Genomic DNA, 18086 nt, shown 5'->3' with positions numbered 1-18086 from the left:
TATGCTTTACCTCCAGGCTCAGCAACACAACTGTTACAACTGGCTTGATGGTTATATTCCTAATGGAACATGTAAATGTCACTGAAAGTGACATTTCCTAGAGAAATTTCCTAAAATTCCTCTTAAGACGCAGGACAGGATAAGATTTTATTGGGGCTTTGTCCTTATACTTACTACCGAAGATCGGTTTCTTCTTTAAGTCTTCAGAAGAGAGAGTCTTTTTTCAAGTTGGATTCAACTTACCTGGGAGGGTTCACTTCCTCACAAATCAACTATACCAAGCACGCTGAAAAGTACAATATAAACGGTTTTGCTTTGTTTTCATTTCAATTCCCTTGCTGCCAGATGTTAACTGGTATTCCCAGGATCAGTGAACTCAGTCAGTAACTTGCTCAGTCTGAGTTTTCGTCTCTGTTTTTCAGATGGGACACTTCTGCTCCTTCTGCTCCTGTTCTTGCTGAAAGAGACATCTCCAAATGGCTCTGAGTCTTTCACTTGGATTTAAGTAAGTCTTCCCATTCCACAGTGGACTCACTATTTTTAGGAATTGCTGGAAACATTGACTGCATTTTAGTTTGGAATTCTTTAATCTACAAAAGAGATTAAAAAAATAAAATCAATTAACAATTAAAAAGGAGTAAATAAAGTAGCACCATGAACTCCAGGCTTACTCCACAAAATAAACTGTGTGAGATAAAGAAGAGGTAAAAAGACTTTAAAAATAACAGAAAATTAAGACTTTCCCTCTGATTATGTTGGTTCAATTAAGAAAGTGAAAAAAAGTATGAAGGGACCCACAACAATCCCCCCTTCTAAAGCATGACACTAGGGTGCCTATACCCCAGTGAATGATTCACTACTGTTACATGAACTACTATACACACACACACATTTAAAATGTTTTTGTTTGGAGGAAAAGTACCTCCATAGAATGTGCCCATATTTTGACTGCAGTGCCTTTTTCTACACTTGCAATGGATTAAAGGCCCAATAGGTCTGTTCAAGGATTTTACAACAAAGATTAAAGAAATAATACTGGTCAGCCCTGATAGTTCAGGTTTATCCCACCATATAATGTACAGATGACAAAAAAAAAGTGTCATTCAAATTTATGCATTAGTAGGAAGGAAAACAAGATTCATAATGACATATAGGACCAACTTTTCTTTCACTGTTGTTAAATTAAAATGCTGTGAAGTCTGCTAGTTTTATATTCTGTATATCAATACATTAATACCAATTGCCAAATCTGTATTTATGATAACCATTTTATCACCAATGGCTGATCCAATAGTCCTGGAAAGCCAGAACTGACATTTAATTTCTTTAAAAATCACTTCTGTTTGAAGATAACATTTAGATTTAGCGGGTTTGTTTCTTCCAAGATTTTAACATATATATTTACATATATTTTTAAAGGATAGGCATGGAAAAATCAAATCAGTGAAAATCCTGTTACACACACAGCAGGATGTACAGGGGAAGTTTTGGACTGCTATTTTTAGGAAGCTCTACAGAATCCATGACATTCATGCAGAGAAGACAGGATGTGGTATTCAAACACTGGATGCAATGACCTCTTGAAGACCAAATGCTGTCTCAGGAAGTGTGTCCCACAGAGAGGTTCCAGGAAATCTAAATATTCTAAACAGCCACACAGGCATCTTCTCTAACATGCCTATATTTTGTGTGTTATGGGTCATCAGTTTTTTACAAATAGCTTAGGGGCATTTTCTGTTCAAGTCCTTCTGCATATGAATAATTCTGACAAAGAACTGGTACTTCTTTAGAGAAATGCTGCTGGAATGCAATTATTCAAGTTACAGCTGATACAAAGAATGAGAAACAATTTACAAAGAAATTGCCAATCCTTTACTAAGACAATAACTAACTATGACGGATGAAAGCATTTTAGAACTCAGGTTTTTGTGTAAAAATGCCAGGGTACTGCTAATCAAATAAAAATACATTATATAAAGTAGGAGGAAAATCAGAGCCAAATTACCCTTTTTGTTTCATCCTGATTGTGTTCTTACGTAAAAACTAATTCACTGTCTGCCTTATATTATATTCCGATCAGATAGCTGTTTTGATTAATTATTCGTTCTTGGTTTTTAAAAATCTTGGCAATCACCCACAATTGTTCCTAAACTAATATTTTTGCTTCTTTTTTAAAACTGAAAAGCTCTTACAGACAGCTAATATTTCCAAGAATACTAAACACCAGTATCAGAGCTGACGTAGGGGAACAGCCCAAATTACATTAAACAATTGCTGACAATTAAATACAAGCATTTACAGTAGGAAATGCTTTAGGAGCTTTGGCTTAGCTGCTTTTTCCAGTCCTCTGTAATTAAGTTACCCCATTCTCTTGATGTGCAGAAAGTATTCAATTTAATTAACATTTTTTACTTCCTAAAGAGCGAACTAACTCTTCTACTCTTTCATCTCACTCTAAGTATTATCTGGGTGTTTGGTAACGCAGGAATGGTCAGTGAATTGCTGTAGCTCAGTTGGTATAATTGGAAATAAAACATTTTATACCAGCTAGTGATCTGGTGCAAGGTGGATTTTTTGGCTATTTCTAAACTCAGACTACTTTTAGTGTCAAATTTAAATGACGCACTCCTAAGTCCTACAGGACACCTCTGTTACTTCACTGAAGACACACAAAACCAAAGGAAAACTAAACACAGTTATATAAAGCCTCCAAAAAGAGGACGATGGGTGAGGCAGCCACTCAGAAAATGACAGTGCTTCCTCACTCTAACAGCTACCTTATAATTACTAACATGCCAAACCCTAACCCTCGAATGCAAAAAGCAATCTTGTCTGGGAAATAAACACTACAGCTCTATTCTGAAAGAAAAAAGGGGTTTATTTAGAAATATTTTATTTAGCTGCTACTACTAGCAGCTGCAGATTTGAGAATATTCAGATTTTTCCTCCCCTCAGAATGCTACTTTATGTTCTGCAGGTAAAAGCAACTAATTTCCTGGAAAAGCAATTTTTCCTTAACATGTGGACCAAATCTGAAATATTCAACATCTTTCTTCTGCTTTTAAGAACCCTGAAGAAATTTTCTCAGCCTTGTCTTCTCAGATTTTGATGCTTATTTGTAAAACCACTTTGCAAGTGATGTCAGACTCAATGTCTCATTTATCACCCCCTCTCTTGCCAGAGTCTGTGCCCTTTTCCACAAGCCCTCTCTGCCCAGTTTTTCATTGCAATTCACAACTTTGACCATGTTTTACATTTTTCCACAAACTTTCCACCATTGCATTTCCTGGACAGTGAGCTGTTTTAATAAATCATAATGCCAAGGTGATCACCACCGTGCATTGCCTTCTCAACGTTATGCTTTAGGTCATCAGGCACTGAAGAAGGACGTTATCTACAGAGACCGGCACGTGTCTCACTAATACATAATGTCGTCACAGTGTGTCCAAACGGGGCCAATTTCTTCATGATACAAATGTCACGGCTACTAACTCTCACTAGAAGTTTTCATTTCTATACAACTTAAAGAATACCACACCCTATTACTTCTCTCCACAACAGTTTTTGAGTTAATCATACATTAAGCAACATAATTAGTCACGGGCTTCTGTTTTCCCCACCCCTCTCTCCTCCCAGTAAGAAAGTGCAGTACAGTATTTCACTAGGCCTTTGATCTGGACTTCTAAGGTATCTCCCCTTTCTCTTCTGTTCCACTAATAACACCAGCTTCGGAGTTCCTCCCTCCATTTCCACGTTTGTGCTCGTTGCTATCCTGAATGTACTTCCAAATCCTAGCCACTGTCCTCCCTGCACTCAGAGCTCCGCTAAAGCTCGCTTGCCCCACCGCCTAAAAGTGTGGAGAAGACTTCGAAAAATAACTACTCTCTGATGCAACGGAACCAGTGTGTACACCCGTAAATAACCATGGCAACCGCAGCCCACAGTCCCTATCCCTTCTCTCCCAGTGTCAATGTCTGCCTGCTTAATGAACCGTTCTAGTATCGAATTTTAGGTTTCTTTCAGTCAGAGACTACGAGCTCAGTATCTTGGGCCTTGACTGGCCAAATATTTAGGACTAAATTTGGCCTCCAAAGTAACTCACGCTGGCCTCGGGGTTGTTCTTGCTTGCATTTGGTTGACAGTATCATACCAGGCTCATGGCAGTTTCAGAGGATCCTTGTAGTGAAGGTAAAATTCGTTCACTAACCATGTAAATTAGCTATCCTTCAACGACTTGGGCTTACCAGTGTCCAGTCACCTCCTGCAGTGTGGCGAGCTTCTTGTGAAGATGATGAATCTAGCTTTATGTTCTACTAATACTGCACACTTGAGGCACAAGAATTGGGACCTTGTCTTTACCTGCTTTACCTCTCAGGGGACAAGCATATTCCTGATGAGGGAAATGCTGCAATTTAGTAGACACGCCTCTCAGGAGGTCTCTTCTCTCCTCTCCCTCCTTGGAAATCTTCTATTTCCTCCAGATTCCACAACACACATGCCAGTGGTCTCAAATCAAAAGGCATTAGTTTAATTATGAAAGCTAACGTGCTATGTACTAAGTACTGGAATGTTTTGAAATAATTCACTGAAATGGCTGCCTCTTTATTATTGCCAGCCACACTGACACCGGTGTACTCGGTTCAACTGTGATAATGTCTTCAATTAATAGTGCAGTAAACCAAGCACTAAAAGCTGAATGTATTTTACCTCTTCCCACTGCCTTCAGTCTCACAGGACACTCAGCTGCTGCTTCTGAATCTAGTGGTACATGAACGATTTGTAACACATTTCTTGATTTAACATTCCGGCATGCTCCGTTCCTGGAGGCAACTCTCTGAAGTGAATTTCACTCAAGTGAATTTCATTTTTTTTTATCACAGATATTGCAAAGCTTGACGCTGTTTTTTCCTGCCAAATAAATTACAGTAACTGTTCCACCTCTGACTGTCAGGCTTCTTTCTAAAAGGGTATCATCTACCTTACTGCACTAAATAATCTGTAATAGCTACAGATCGCTGTTATTTTCTTATCTTAACCTAATGATCCTGCCTCAGGTGGCAAAAATATGGGGACCTAAAAGCATCTTCCATTTAATAATCTCTTTTTAATGTACATCGTTGACAGAATGTCACGCAAAAATTGGGATAGCACTATTACTGAGAGCACTTACGTGGCCGTTCATATTAAAATGAGTAGAAGAGGGGCTAAAAGAGTCTATTTGAATCCTAGAATGAAAGTTTTACAAAGAAATGTTCTCTTTAATGTCTGACATTCATAATAAGCCAACCCAGATTCTAGGAATTATTAGTTTCCTATTTTAGTACTCGTACCAGTGAGAACTGCTTACACCAGCTTCCGAGTGAAATGAGGTTAGATGCCCTGAACTGGAATATCCACTGGCAGCGGAATACAGTATCTACATGCCCCGCGTTCTCCGCAGGCACCTCCCATTTCACAAGGCGTGGAGATGAGATGGGCTGCCCTGGGCTTAAGGGCATCAGAGAGGATTGTTCTGGCCACCTTTTCCCAAATTTTAAAATGACTGCTGTCGCCCTTGTTAGCACACGAGTACCGAGGTCCGCATACAGGAACAGCAAGCTACTTGTAGAAAACGGCAAGCGCTGAGCCCTTAGAGTACTGGAAGGGCAGAGCAGAGAGCCCGCTGGCTGAAGGCGATCCTCCCGCTCTCCCTGTGAAACGGGGCACTCGCTGCGGGTCACCCTGCGCCAGTTTGCACGCTGACCTCTGAAATAAGGATGGAGAATAGAGCCCTCGTTCATGTTCTTAGATCTTACACTTCATTGGCAAAGGCATTATGAATGTTCAGATTATTCGGAACCACAGGTCTATGAAAATGGCCCTCAGAGGGTCACTCCTGGCAGTATACGTCCTAATATTTAACCACCTCACACTGCACTGTCATAGCACCCTGTTCACAACCTGTTTGCTGATTCCAGTGCTTCAGGCTTGCATAAAGAAAAGCAGCAGCAGAACTTTGTTAAACCATCTAGAGAAGTCAAAAGCTCATGTTAATTCCCTACCCCATGGAGACCTGCACACACGCTTAACCTCACCCAGTGTTGAGTACTCTCTTTGAAATCAGAGGGCCATTCACAATGCCTAAAATTAAACACAGAGACGTATTTTTCCAGAAACCTATCCCTATAAATACCATGTAAAACATTGGGTAAAACATGTCCTGTGCTTTTTAAAAGAAAAATAACATGAAAACAACCTAAGTGACTTTACAGGGAGAGGGGGGGAGGATTGTCACTGTTTAGAACAAAGCTGTCACAGTTCCCAAACCATTACACATATATAGCAGCCTCCCACGGCTACTACATATTCTGTCTCAAATTACTGGTGAACTACTGAGACATGTCAAGTGACAAGGGTCAGGCTGTCTCTCTTGCAATGATTGGGTCACATGAAGGGAAAAAAATATATTAAATACTTTCCTCATGTTACTTTTCCAAGTGTGCAGCAGCCATGTTACTCATGCATAAATGAATGTGTTTCACAAATAGCTGCTCTACATCACAAACGTGTTTTACTAGCCCCACTTTGTCTGGTTTAATTTCTGTGCAAATGTCACTTAGCTCCCCAAAGCGGGATTGTTAACTGGTAGCCTGAAAGTATCTTTCTATACATCTATCATAAAAGGCAGAAGACGCCACTCCAGTAGGAAAGCCTAAAGAAAACAAAACTGTTCTGGTTTAAGGCTAGATTATTTTGAATACAAAAAAAGGAAAGGCTTAGCTCATTATGAGCAATGGGAAAGACAGCTATTAATTTACATACACCAAGACAGGAATTTTGTAAACCACACCCTGAAAAAAAAAGGAACTTGCTTAGGTGCAGAGATACAGGAGTATCCTTTAAAATTTTACACATTTCCATGTTGATCTTTCTGAAATAAAATGCCAAGGACTTAAGTTTTTGTAGTATATGATATTTCAAAGTAGATGAAGTCAGTGTCTCATTCTCAAGCCTTTTTGATTTCATTGATTTCAGTGATGCTGCATCAGACTTCAAAACAGAAATAATGGTACAAAGTTTGGATTATGCCATCCTGTTGCAAAAGGCTTTCATGCCATGCAGAAAAATGGAGTGAAATACTTTTGAAATCACTGAGGAATATGCCATTTATTTCTGCAGAATCTTACTTTCAAATCTGGGTGCCTGGAAAGGACATCCACATGATTAATCTATTATGGCGTATTAGTCATCGCTCCTTAGTCACCCTGGGCAATTTGAAAAATTAATATTAAAGTAATTTAAAATTTAAAATAGTTAAATATCTAAGTGTATAAAACAAGTTAGTTAATGGACCCAAAATCTCAGGACGAGTGTCCCAACTCCATAAGCTCTTCTGTGCTGTAATTTGGATTTCTGAATTAAAGTAAAAATATGAATTGTCTGCAAGCAGGCACTTCCTGAAGAGGGCAACCTGAGTAACTTTTCCCTATGTGCAGGAATTAATCACATGTATCATCCACGAGTGAGATTCATGGCTGGGAAAAGAGCCAGCACAAACCCAAAACTCTTCAGTGATGCGTAAGCCTCAATGCCACGACTGGGGCCAAATTCCACGCCGGAAACCTGTCAGAGCCAGTGTGATGCCCAGAGCCTGGCAGGGACGGCTGGGCACCTCCAGGCAAGCAGAGCAGCTGGGACCTTGGACCACACAATGGTAAGACAAGCATGGCCATACCGCCACGCTTAACAAAGCACAGGAAGATCCCATGGGACCAAGACCGAGTAGGACTAATTTGCACCTATCAGATAGGCTTTCATGCAGATTTTTGTTGTTCACAGTTACGTGCAGCCGAGAAGCCAATCAATCCACTCAATCCACTTACGGCAACATGGAACTGCTCCACAGAGGCAATTTCAGACCAAAGGCTGAACACTGTTCTATTCTTTCTAGCTTCTTAACAGGTTGGTGGCAGACAACAGCTACGAGTCTCTTCCAAGACACAGCAGAGTAATTCCTCAAGACAGCTACAGCTACAGTCTTCCCATATTCTTGACATGCTTACTTACAGCTGTCCCTATTCATAAAGCAGATGTAGCAGCTTTCCAGTAGGAAAATGATGATCTTATTCCTTGAATAAGCTTTCTGCCTTATCAAGTATGCAGTGAAGTTCATAAGTTACTCTCTTTTTTTTTTTTTTTTTTTACTTCCTGGATAAAATATTAGCAGTACATATGTGTGGAGGCAAGTTTCCTCCACACCAAACTAATTAGGCAATACAAGCAGTACAGAAAATGCCTGTAAAACCAGGAGGAAGTGCTAACTTGTACTAGTAGTCCACCTTCTTTTTAAGTGCTTGAATTTAAATAAATACTGAGGAAATAAAGGGACAATAAAAAAACTGAGCAGATTTGATTTGTACTGAAATGTACGATCATGAAATAGCAAGGAAAAGATATGTTTTTATTATGCAATCAATCATAAGCATGATAAGGAACAGAAACTTCATAAATAATACTTAGGTGAGGGTTAAATACAACTAAAATTAAAGCCTAGTAACAACAGAAAATCTAGGAATGACTCTAGGATGATTCTAGGAGATATACTGCTTTTATAGTAACATTAGTTCATCTACGAAATAGCATAAAAATTTCACCCACTGCAATATGCCTAGACTTGGCGGAGATCTATAGACCTTAGTACTATTTAGAGATGCCAAAACCAGACGTTTTTGAAGACTATGTCTCCATGTTCTCATTCTGTTTTTTAAATTAATTCATCCTTAAAGCCAATAGTCCTTTGTATTTATACTGTACCTATGACTATAGTCTCACAAAATTATATCAAATATCTCTCAAAATAAGCTGGGGTGGTGGTGGTGGTATTATTTTTATGCTTAAAATGATGATTTAGAGGTTAGATTTCCTCTAGAGAAAAGCAGCCTGCCTAGGAAATGTCCTTACCAACAAAACCACTGCAAGTATGTATTCTCTGTATTGCTTTTAATTGTTTTAGATGTCTCTTCGCAGCTGTGCAATTGTTTCAGACTGTTAGTATTTTAAAGGTTAAGATCAATGAAAAACAGGATATTTTATTAGGAGTCACCATAAAAATGATAAACTAATATTTTATAACTATATTAGTCACAAATTGCTAGGCAATTCTTCTATTTTCCCAGCCTTCCATGGAACAGATGTGGAAGCAACAATCAGAATCTCACAAACCTACATATGAATCATCCTGGCTCTTTTCCTATGGGAGAAAGAATGCTTTTATTTCTGAGGAAATAAAATCTAATTTATTGAGGGCATGAAGAGCAAAAGGGCTCTTAAAGCATAATTTATCTTGTTTGTTAATTGTTGCATGCTTCAGGCTACAAGGGCTGAGGGTATTGTTCTTTTAAAAGAAGGCTCATAATTGCTGATAGTTAAAAAAAAAAAACACATCAGGCATTCATAGATATGTTTTCATAACTGTCAAGTATTCTATGGATGCAAGTTTAATTAAAACAAAAACCTGCTTATTTAAACCAAAGGTTTACAATTAAACTGTAACTTGTAGAAAATTGTGAAACTAACATTTTTCCAAGCAACAAAAAGGTGTGGTGGATCATAAAACCTGTAGAATAGGTAAATAAAATAAGAAAGTTTTAATTTTTTTAAACTTTCATGAAAATACTTGTTTAGGTCAACTGTAACTACAGGGGTTTTAAGATAATCTTGAATTTTTTACTTTTAAAAAAATTGTACTGCGTAAAACACCATTTATTCTTCAATTGAAAATTTAAAACTTCATTGAGCATTTCATATGGAGAATGTTGAAATAAGATTTTCAACTACTATTCAACTTTCAAAACAATTAAATTATAAATTGGCCAAATCCATTCTTTTCTACAAAATTTATTTCAATACCTCAGTGTTTTGCATCAGAAAACAGCCAGCCCACTGCACCAGGAGTGGGCGGCTACAGGGTTCTGAGGTTGCGAGCTCAAAACCCTGGAAGATAATGCCACGGAAGATAATGCCATGATGTAGAAGTTATTAAATAGCGAATACACTTGTGAAAAAAAAGGTGTCATTTTGTTTTCAAGCCAGATGTCAACTGTTAAGCTTGTGTTTAACATTGCACACATACTTCCTCAGAGAGGAAGGCTGCCGGTGTGTCTGGGCGAGCGCTGGGGTTCAGATCAGGACTGCTCAGTCTCCCAGTTGTCCGTGCTTACTGGGCATGAGCTTGTGTACTGCTGCACAGTCTCAAAATGCACCAACGGGGTTTCTTTAGGGTGGCACAAAACTGAAGCAGCATTCTAGGAGCACACATAACACATTCCAACTGCAAACAGGCATTCAAGCCATGGGGCAAGGCCAGAGTCAGTCCAAATTTTAAAAATACCCTGGAATGTTTGTAGATGTCAGGTCCTCAGCCCCCAGTGGCTTCACTGCCCCAACGCTGCTGGTCAATGATACCTGCTAATATAGACAGAGCTTCTATGCCCAGAGATAATCAAAGGTGGACTGATTTTAAATACCTTCCTAAGAGATTGCAGGGAGCAAGTTAAAAAAGTCTGGTTATTACTGACAGCTGGTTATTTTCTGCAAGAGGTACAATATAAAACTAGATAACCACCATCTCCTAAGTTCTGAAAATGAAGATTTCTCTTTTACATTATTGAAAAATAGAACTTAAACCATTATCAAAGCAAGATCCATCACTCCTCTGTTTAGGAATAAGAGCTGACTGGAATTTAGTAGGGTTTATTACTTACCAGCCTGTCCTCAGATTACAACAGTGGTAACTGCAGTCAGGGGATATTAACAACCCAACCTGAGACAGCGTAAAATCTTTTATATCCCTTACCAAGATATAAAGATCAGTTACTTACCACCACCCCTGGGTTTTCACGCTGGCATAAAAAGCGGCAGACTGTAAAGCTACAGGGAACCACCTTTAACAACAAAGCCATTTAAGAGCTGGAAGTAGGCATTGTCACAACACTGTTTTAAGAACCAATAAACCAAAAAGATTAAATAAAAATCTAGCATCACCAAAGCTGGTGCATCACCTCAGTGTCTGGAACAGATCTTAGCAACAACTTGCTTCTATGGCAAACACAGTCCGTCTCAAAAGGTGTAAGGATGAGGCATCCTGAACTGTGGCGTCAGTTTCCTTCCATGACACAAACTGCTGAGCAATTGCAACGCTGCTTCAGAATGGTGGACATGGATTAATTACAGCAGTTGTAACTCATCAGCGAAATATCGTGCTGGTTTGCTCATCATTTCATCTCTGACTTTGTAAGCGATGACAAGATAATTTAAACAGTCACAAAGCTTAGAGTAATACATACTTTTATCAATCCCTCACTCTCCTGTCGACAATTTATGCTCACACCCCTGAACATTAAAAATCACAGCATTTTGGCAACGATACCAAGTGAAACCACTCTTCTGGGCTTTAACTAATGGCAGCACCGTTCTCCCCTACTGCAATGCTTGTTTAAAAAAAAAAAACAAAAAACAAAAACAGGTCGTTACAAGGTAATTAAAACTGCTCATTCTGTCAGCGCAAAAAAGACAACAGGCTTTTCCCCGCAGAAAAAGCATACAGTCATACCAGCTTTTCCCTGGCCCCTAACACCCCAAAACCATAGCAGCACCTTGCTGTTCTAGTTCTACCCCTTCAGGTGTGCGGGAGGCACTCACCACCTCTTCCTACGGAGGCAAGTCCCCGCACAGCAGATTTACAGCAGGTATGCTGACATAAGGACTTGGAGAATTCAGTCACACCAACTGAGCAGTCCATCGTTTCAAACCAGCACATAGCTAACATGAGCAGAGGACAAAGCACAAAGAGCACTGAGCACATCTTTCACTGCACTTCTCCAAATTCACCAACAAGCTTTGCTCTCCTTCTCCTTTAAAGCCAGCCCAAGCTCTGGTGTGTGTGAACTTCAGCCGTCTCCACGGGCTGGCCAGCTGGGAGTGGAACTGCTCAATAGCTTTCCTGGCCGAGTCAGCTATGCTGCAAGATCTCCTAGTTCTCTTACTCCTTTTGGTGCGATTCCTGCCAACCCATCAGGTCTGATTTTCCACTGTGGCTTCTTGTATTTTACTCCTGGACATGACACAAGGCATTAAACCACACTTAGCAACTCAGTTTTACTTGATTCGGAACTCCCCTCCAAACTCTGCAAGTGAAGGTCAGTCCTTTATTTGCTAAGATCCCACCACAACAGTCACAGGGACAGGGCTGGCAGTGGATTTGAGAAAACACAGGAGTTGAGTTACTCCTATGTGTGGCAGCAGCAGCTTTCTCGTTTGCCAAATGAAACATCTGCAGTGCTTACAACCAGAATTTTATTATGCTTAACAAATTAATACCGAGAGAAACAATTTAATATTGAGAGACTATATTAGCTGTCAGCAATGTTATCAATATTACCAGTAGCTCTGAAACAAATGAAGCTGCTGCCCAGCAAGGCCAGATTGCTAATTAGCAGGTCCCAAAGGCAGCTGGTTACTGTTAAAGGCAGTAGGGTGAAGAGGCTGGGCAGAACCTCTGGTTCTCTTTGTCCAGCTGCCAAAGTTTTAGTCATTAAGCGCACAGAGATTCCTGACATCAAAATGAGTCAAGTCTCCCCTCAGGTCATGTACAGCACAGCACTTTCAGAGGCTGAAGAAGTTCGTAGCTTTCAAATCTTGATACCTGATGCTAGGTTTGAAATTGTAATTTCTACAGGTATTGGGAACCTGTGTGTTCTACAGAGCAACTGAACTCACAGCACTCAGCCGCACTGAAGACATTTTCATTCTGGTAAATCTCTAAGAGCCTCTTTTTAAAGTGTTTCACTGAAATTAAAATGTTCATTTGAAAATGCTGAGCTTAGTGTAAATTCTACGGTGTCTTCCGTGGTCTGAACAGTTTACGTGGAAAGAAACTTTATTTCACTCAGTGATAACTTCAGTAAATAGTTTCCTCAAATAAAACTTATTTTTGTGGCTATCTAATAATTATTAGACACAACATATGCATCTGAGTTCTTAAAAATCAGTATTTTTAACTGACTGTTAATCTATTAGCTCTGCTTACATGATAGAAATTAAGGATTTTCAAAAGTATCACAATGTTCCCCTGGAATAGGAAAATAAACAAACAGGCCCTTCTCAAAATGAGTCTCCATTTAAGAGTCCAGAACTAATAATATACCGTCCAGTTTATAACCCTTATTTAATTTCAGCTGTTCAGGAAGATGATATTTAAGCACAAAAATACTGTCTTTCAAAAGTCAGCATTTGCTCCTGAGTGTTGCAATAAATAAATAAATAAAGCAGTATGCAAAAAGTGTCAACAACAATCAAAAATCAAAGATGACTTATTCTAGAAATATATTTTTAATGCCAATCAACTTCTTCTGTTTGGTCAGAACACTTCATTTTTAACATACTTCTGCTTTTGTACCTCCAGCAATTTTAAACATATATATACATATATGATTTTAACAGATACATAATAAAACAGCAGAAAAAATGTGACAGGAAATTTACAAATGCTAATTTTTTTATTCTGCAATAATGAGTAGCACTATTGCACGTGTTTCCTCTCTGCAGTGGGAATTTAAAAGTCTGTAGTGAATGCAATAAATATGTCAGTGGAGAGCAGAGAGCTGTTCAAAATCATGTGCAGACACAGTCTCTTGGCAAAAATCCGCTTCCTTCAGCGTCTGCAGTTCTCACTGTGCAATACGGTGAAACACAAGCATTCCACAACAGAGACCAATACCAACACGAGTTTGCAAGAGCCTCTTCAGATGGTTTCCTCCACCTCCTTTCAACACTAACACAACACAGAATAAAATAAGGTGCAGCTTTCTGACCAGGAACATTCACTGAGTCTCTAAAATGCCCCGCGGTCTGCTGTATGCTTCCGACACAAGCACCACTGCTGTCAGGCAGCCAGAAGCCCCATCAGACTGCGACATGTCCTGGGGCTTGGCCATCTCAAGCTTATGTGTTCGTTCCCTGTCAGGCAGCCTCAGGGAAAGCAGTCCCGCAGGGAAACCAGGCAGCTGTGGGTGTAGGCCAGTACTTCTCGAGGAAGTAGAAATTCAGCTTACCGAGAAACAGCTAACATAAACTGCAGATTAGGGTCAGATTTTGCTGTCCTTCAGCAGGATCAGAAGTACTCTGACGGAACGAAAATAAAAATTGGCAGCACAGTGTGAAATGAATCCTTTTGTCTGACCATGTAACTGACAGTAAGCTGAGTGGACTGTTGTAGCTCTGCATGCAGAGAGTATAAACCGGTACTCCCACCCTTCCGCCCCCTTCGCTGCCATTCCACTGCAGCCTCACAAGGAGGATTTGGGTTTAAAGAAAATGTGTTGTAGCTGCCTCCTATGTCCTGCTATGATTTCTTGGTCTTCTGCCTTCCTTTACTGGTTCCTATTGAGAGTCAACATTGGAAACTAAGGAACAAGGGACTGGATAATGCTGTATGTTGGGACCCAAATCGTGACCTACAGGATACATCAGCAGAGTAGACAAGAAGTGAGAACTTGAATAAATCCTAATGAGAACAGTACTGGGATGGAGTAGTATCTTCTTCCTTTTAGTTTTGGGAGACAGTTTGTTGAATATATCAATAATTTGCCATGGAAGGTAAAGGAAGTCTATTCGCTCCTAGTCCTAAAGAGGGTGGAGACAGTTCTGCCAAACTTATAGCTGCAGGGGACTCTGAAGTAATGGCTCATCACAAACAAAAATTCTTCCATGAACTTTAGTGTTCACGCTCAACGCTGTGAAACACTGGAACATGAGCAATTCACTAAGGAGAGCCTTGGCCTCTTGGGATATACAGATGCTTCCCAAGTTTTTTTGCCTTGATGTGGCATGTCATGGACCACCATTCTATTGCACATGAAACTCAATCTTCTGCCCCCTTGCCCTTTCCAGCAACACACTAGAAAGCAAGCACTTTTCTTCTCAGTTTTTCTTATGTCCCCCGTGTCTTGATGCAAAAAATGGAACTTGGACAAATAAACAGATTGCTCTAAAGATAGGATTCAGGGGGTAGCCTTCAATTCAATAAGGAAAGGATATAGAAAGTTTGCAACTACTATTTTAGTCTCTAAATTAGAACACTGGTCCTTTTGTGAAGAATCTGAAACATCTGTGCAAATAAACATAAGCAGGACAAAACTGTTCCTCCCCCAAAATTGTCTCCTCCCACAACATCCCGTTTTTTTCAGATGTAATAATCACCTTCCCTGTGTGCATGCACTCTGGTTAGTCACTCTGCATGTGATGGATAAAGGTGTAACTCCTAGGCTGAAGTAGTATAGAGATGCCACCCCAAGATGCATTACCCAAGGAAAAATATGGTCTTTGAGGGAGTGGTACTTGCTACTTACGCTGTGCACGCCCAGAGCCTTCCAGATGGCAAAACTTAGCAACCCAACCCCGCACCATGCGTAGAGGGAGCCCCATCCTAGGGCTCGTAAGGCCAGTGATGAACCACTCTCTGGTAATGCAGCTGTGGCAGTAATCCCCTAGAACCAAAAATAAAGTGATCAAGACAAAGTGAACAATAATTGGAAACAAATATGAACTAAAAGAAGTTAACTTGGTGATCTAGAATTTTTCCTGACTTGCCAGCTGTATTAGTGTGGCCGCAGAAACTGCTAAGGCCGCCAGCAGACCCAAAGAGCACAGGGGTGGATGAGCTGCCTTCCCACCAGCAGCAGCTTTCATGGTTGCCACTACCACCTGGGGATGATTTTTATTACCCAGAAATGCTGAAGTCAACTGTGGGCACTGGAATCCGACACTCAGTTATTCCACCAGTCAAAGTACAAAACGGAATCAAAACCAGTCACAAGCCCTTATGCCAGTGACATCAGAACATAATCACTGTACGTCACTGATTTTGGTACTTTTTCCTGGAGTGTATGGGTGGGGGGCAACTGCTGGCCTACAGGTCTTTGTCTGCCCTCCTGAAACAGCAGATTAGGAAACTGGAGGAACCTGAGCAGCTTTCAGCTTGACACAGAGAGGGTATAACAGTGACTGAGAGACTAATTTTGAGGAGCTGCAACTCTGAAGGAGCTCTGGAAACCATTTAAGAAAAATTTGTGAAGAGCAAAACACAACACCGAACCTATCCCCCTGCAGAGTTCACCAAGTGGCAACATAGAAAATGCTCTGCAGTCTCCACACTTCTCATTTTTGTCAGAAACAAGAGTAGGCAGTTTTAACCACTTGTTAAGATACTGCTGCATAAGAGTCTGCCATGAGACGTGTTCTGAAAACACAAAACACTGTCGCTTGGAAAAGCCACCTCAGGCCAAGAAGAACGGAGCCTCAGCCATGATGGGGTCTCAAGCATGACGAAACCTTCTCTGTGGCAGCACATAAATGCACATTGCAGCTACCAACGGCACAAGCTACACGTTGGCTGACACCAGTCGATTCGCACCGCACGTTCACCGTTAGCCAGCCGTTCTTATCTTGCAACGCCCACCTTACTGCACGTATTTGGCATGGGACAGCTTCAACCTGTGTGCAACAGCAGTCGGACACACATAATCCTCCTGCTCGTAGTGGTAAATGTCAGCAGGAGGGTTTGGTGTTTTTTCCCCAAAGGATTGCTGTTCAATTCTTCACATGGAAACATAGATTTCAGATGGTAAAGACTGGCATCTATGGTCCTTACACAACTGAGCAGTCCTACTTACTTACTGCGTATCTTGGGAAAACAATTATTGCTCACAGGTAAACATAAATGAGAGTGCAAGCATATAAATATATTCAATAATTAATTATTTCCTTTATAGTCTTAAATATAATAATAATATATCTCGGGGCAGTTTACATGGCACCGGGCCTCCTCGCAGCAGATGGAGTGCAACTGTCTCCAAGAGGCAAAAGGATTCTTGCTCATGAGCTGGCAGGCCTCATTGAGAGGGCTTTAAACTAGACTTGAAGGGGGAAGGGGATAAAATCAGGCTCACTAGAGATGAGCCTAGGGGTGGCGTGCCAGAGTTGAAATCAATAGCCCAGCTCAAGTGCATCTACACCAATGCACGCAGCATGGGCACCAAACAGGAGGAGCTGGAAGCCATTGTGCAGCTGGACAGCTATGATGTAGTTGCCATCACAGAAACATGGTGGGATGCTTCTCATGACTGGAGTACTGCAATGGATGGTTATAAGCTCTTCCGAAGGGATAGGCAGGGAAGGAGAGGTGGTGGGGTGGCTCTGTATGTTAGGGAGTGTTTTGATTGTATAGAAATCAATGATTGTGAAGACCAAGTAGAGTGCTTATGGGTAAGGATGAGGGGGAAGGCCAATGAGGCAGATATCTTGCTGGGAGTCTGCTACAGACCACCCAACAAGGACGAAGAGACAGATGAGACATTCTATAAGCGACTGGCAGAAGTCTCGCATTCGCTGGCCCTTGTTCTTGTGGGGTACTTCAATCTACCGGACATCTGCTGGAAGTATAACATGGCAAAGAAAAAACAATCTGGGAGGTTCCTGGAGTGTGTGGAGGAGAACTTCCTGACACAGCTGGTGAGTGAGCCCACCAGGGGAGGTGCCTTGCTGGACCTGCTGTTTACAAACAGAGAAGGACTGGTGAGAGATGTGGTGGTCGGAGGCCGTCTTGGGCTTAGCGACCACAACATGATAGAATTCTCAGTTGTGAGCGAAGTAAGGAGAGGGGTCAGCAAAACTGCTACCATGGACTTCCAGAGGGCAGACTTTGGCCTGTTCAGGTCACTGGTTGAGAGAGTCCCTTGGGAGACAGTCCTGAAGGACAAAGGGGTCCAGGAAGGCTGGACAGTCTTCAAGAAGGAAATCTTAAAGGCGCAGGAGCAGACGCTCCCATGTGCCATAAGACGAGCTGGCGGGGAAGGTGACCGGCCTGGCTGAACAGGGAGATTTTGCTGGGACTCAGGGAAAAGAGGAGAGTTTATCACCTCTGGAAGAAGGGGCAGGCAACTCACGAAGAGTACAAGGATCTCGTTAGGTCAAGCAGGGACAAAATCAGAAAAGCAAAAGCCCAGCTAGAGCTCAGTCTGGCCACAGTTGTAAAGGACAATAAAAAATGC

At 40.9% G+C, this 18086-nt stretch overlaps 1 protein-coding gene across 1 annotated transcript in view; it reads right to left on the bottom strand.

Moving 5' to 3' along the window:
- Positions 1–491: 491 nt before the first annotated feature.
- The window catches only part of TMEM242 (transmembrane protein 242), a gene marked incomplete at both ends in the record, with an annotated part of 33135 nt that continues 15540 nt past the window's right edge, over positions 492–18086 (bottom strand). The window contains 2 exons of the mRNA XM_081998283.1: positions 492–590; positions 15387–15524. Coding sequence (XP_081854409.1) covers positions 492–590; positions 15387–15524 — 237 coding nt within the window. The remainder of the gene's footprint in view (positions 591–15386; positions 15525–18086) is intronic.

The sequence above is a fragment of the Phaethon aethereus genome (assembly GCF_964289735.1).
Source record: "Phaethon aethereus genome assembly, chromosome: 3".
Taxonomy (NCBI): Eukaryota; Metazoa; Chordata; class Aves; order Phaethontiformes; family Phaethontidae; genus Phaethon; species Phaethon aethereus.
The sequence above is the reverse complement of the archived record's forward strand: the minus strand, read 5'-3'. Positions and strand labels throughout refer to the sequence as shown.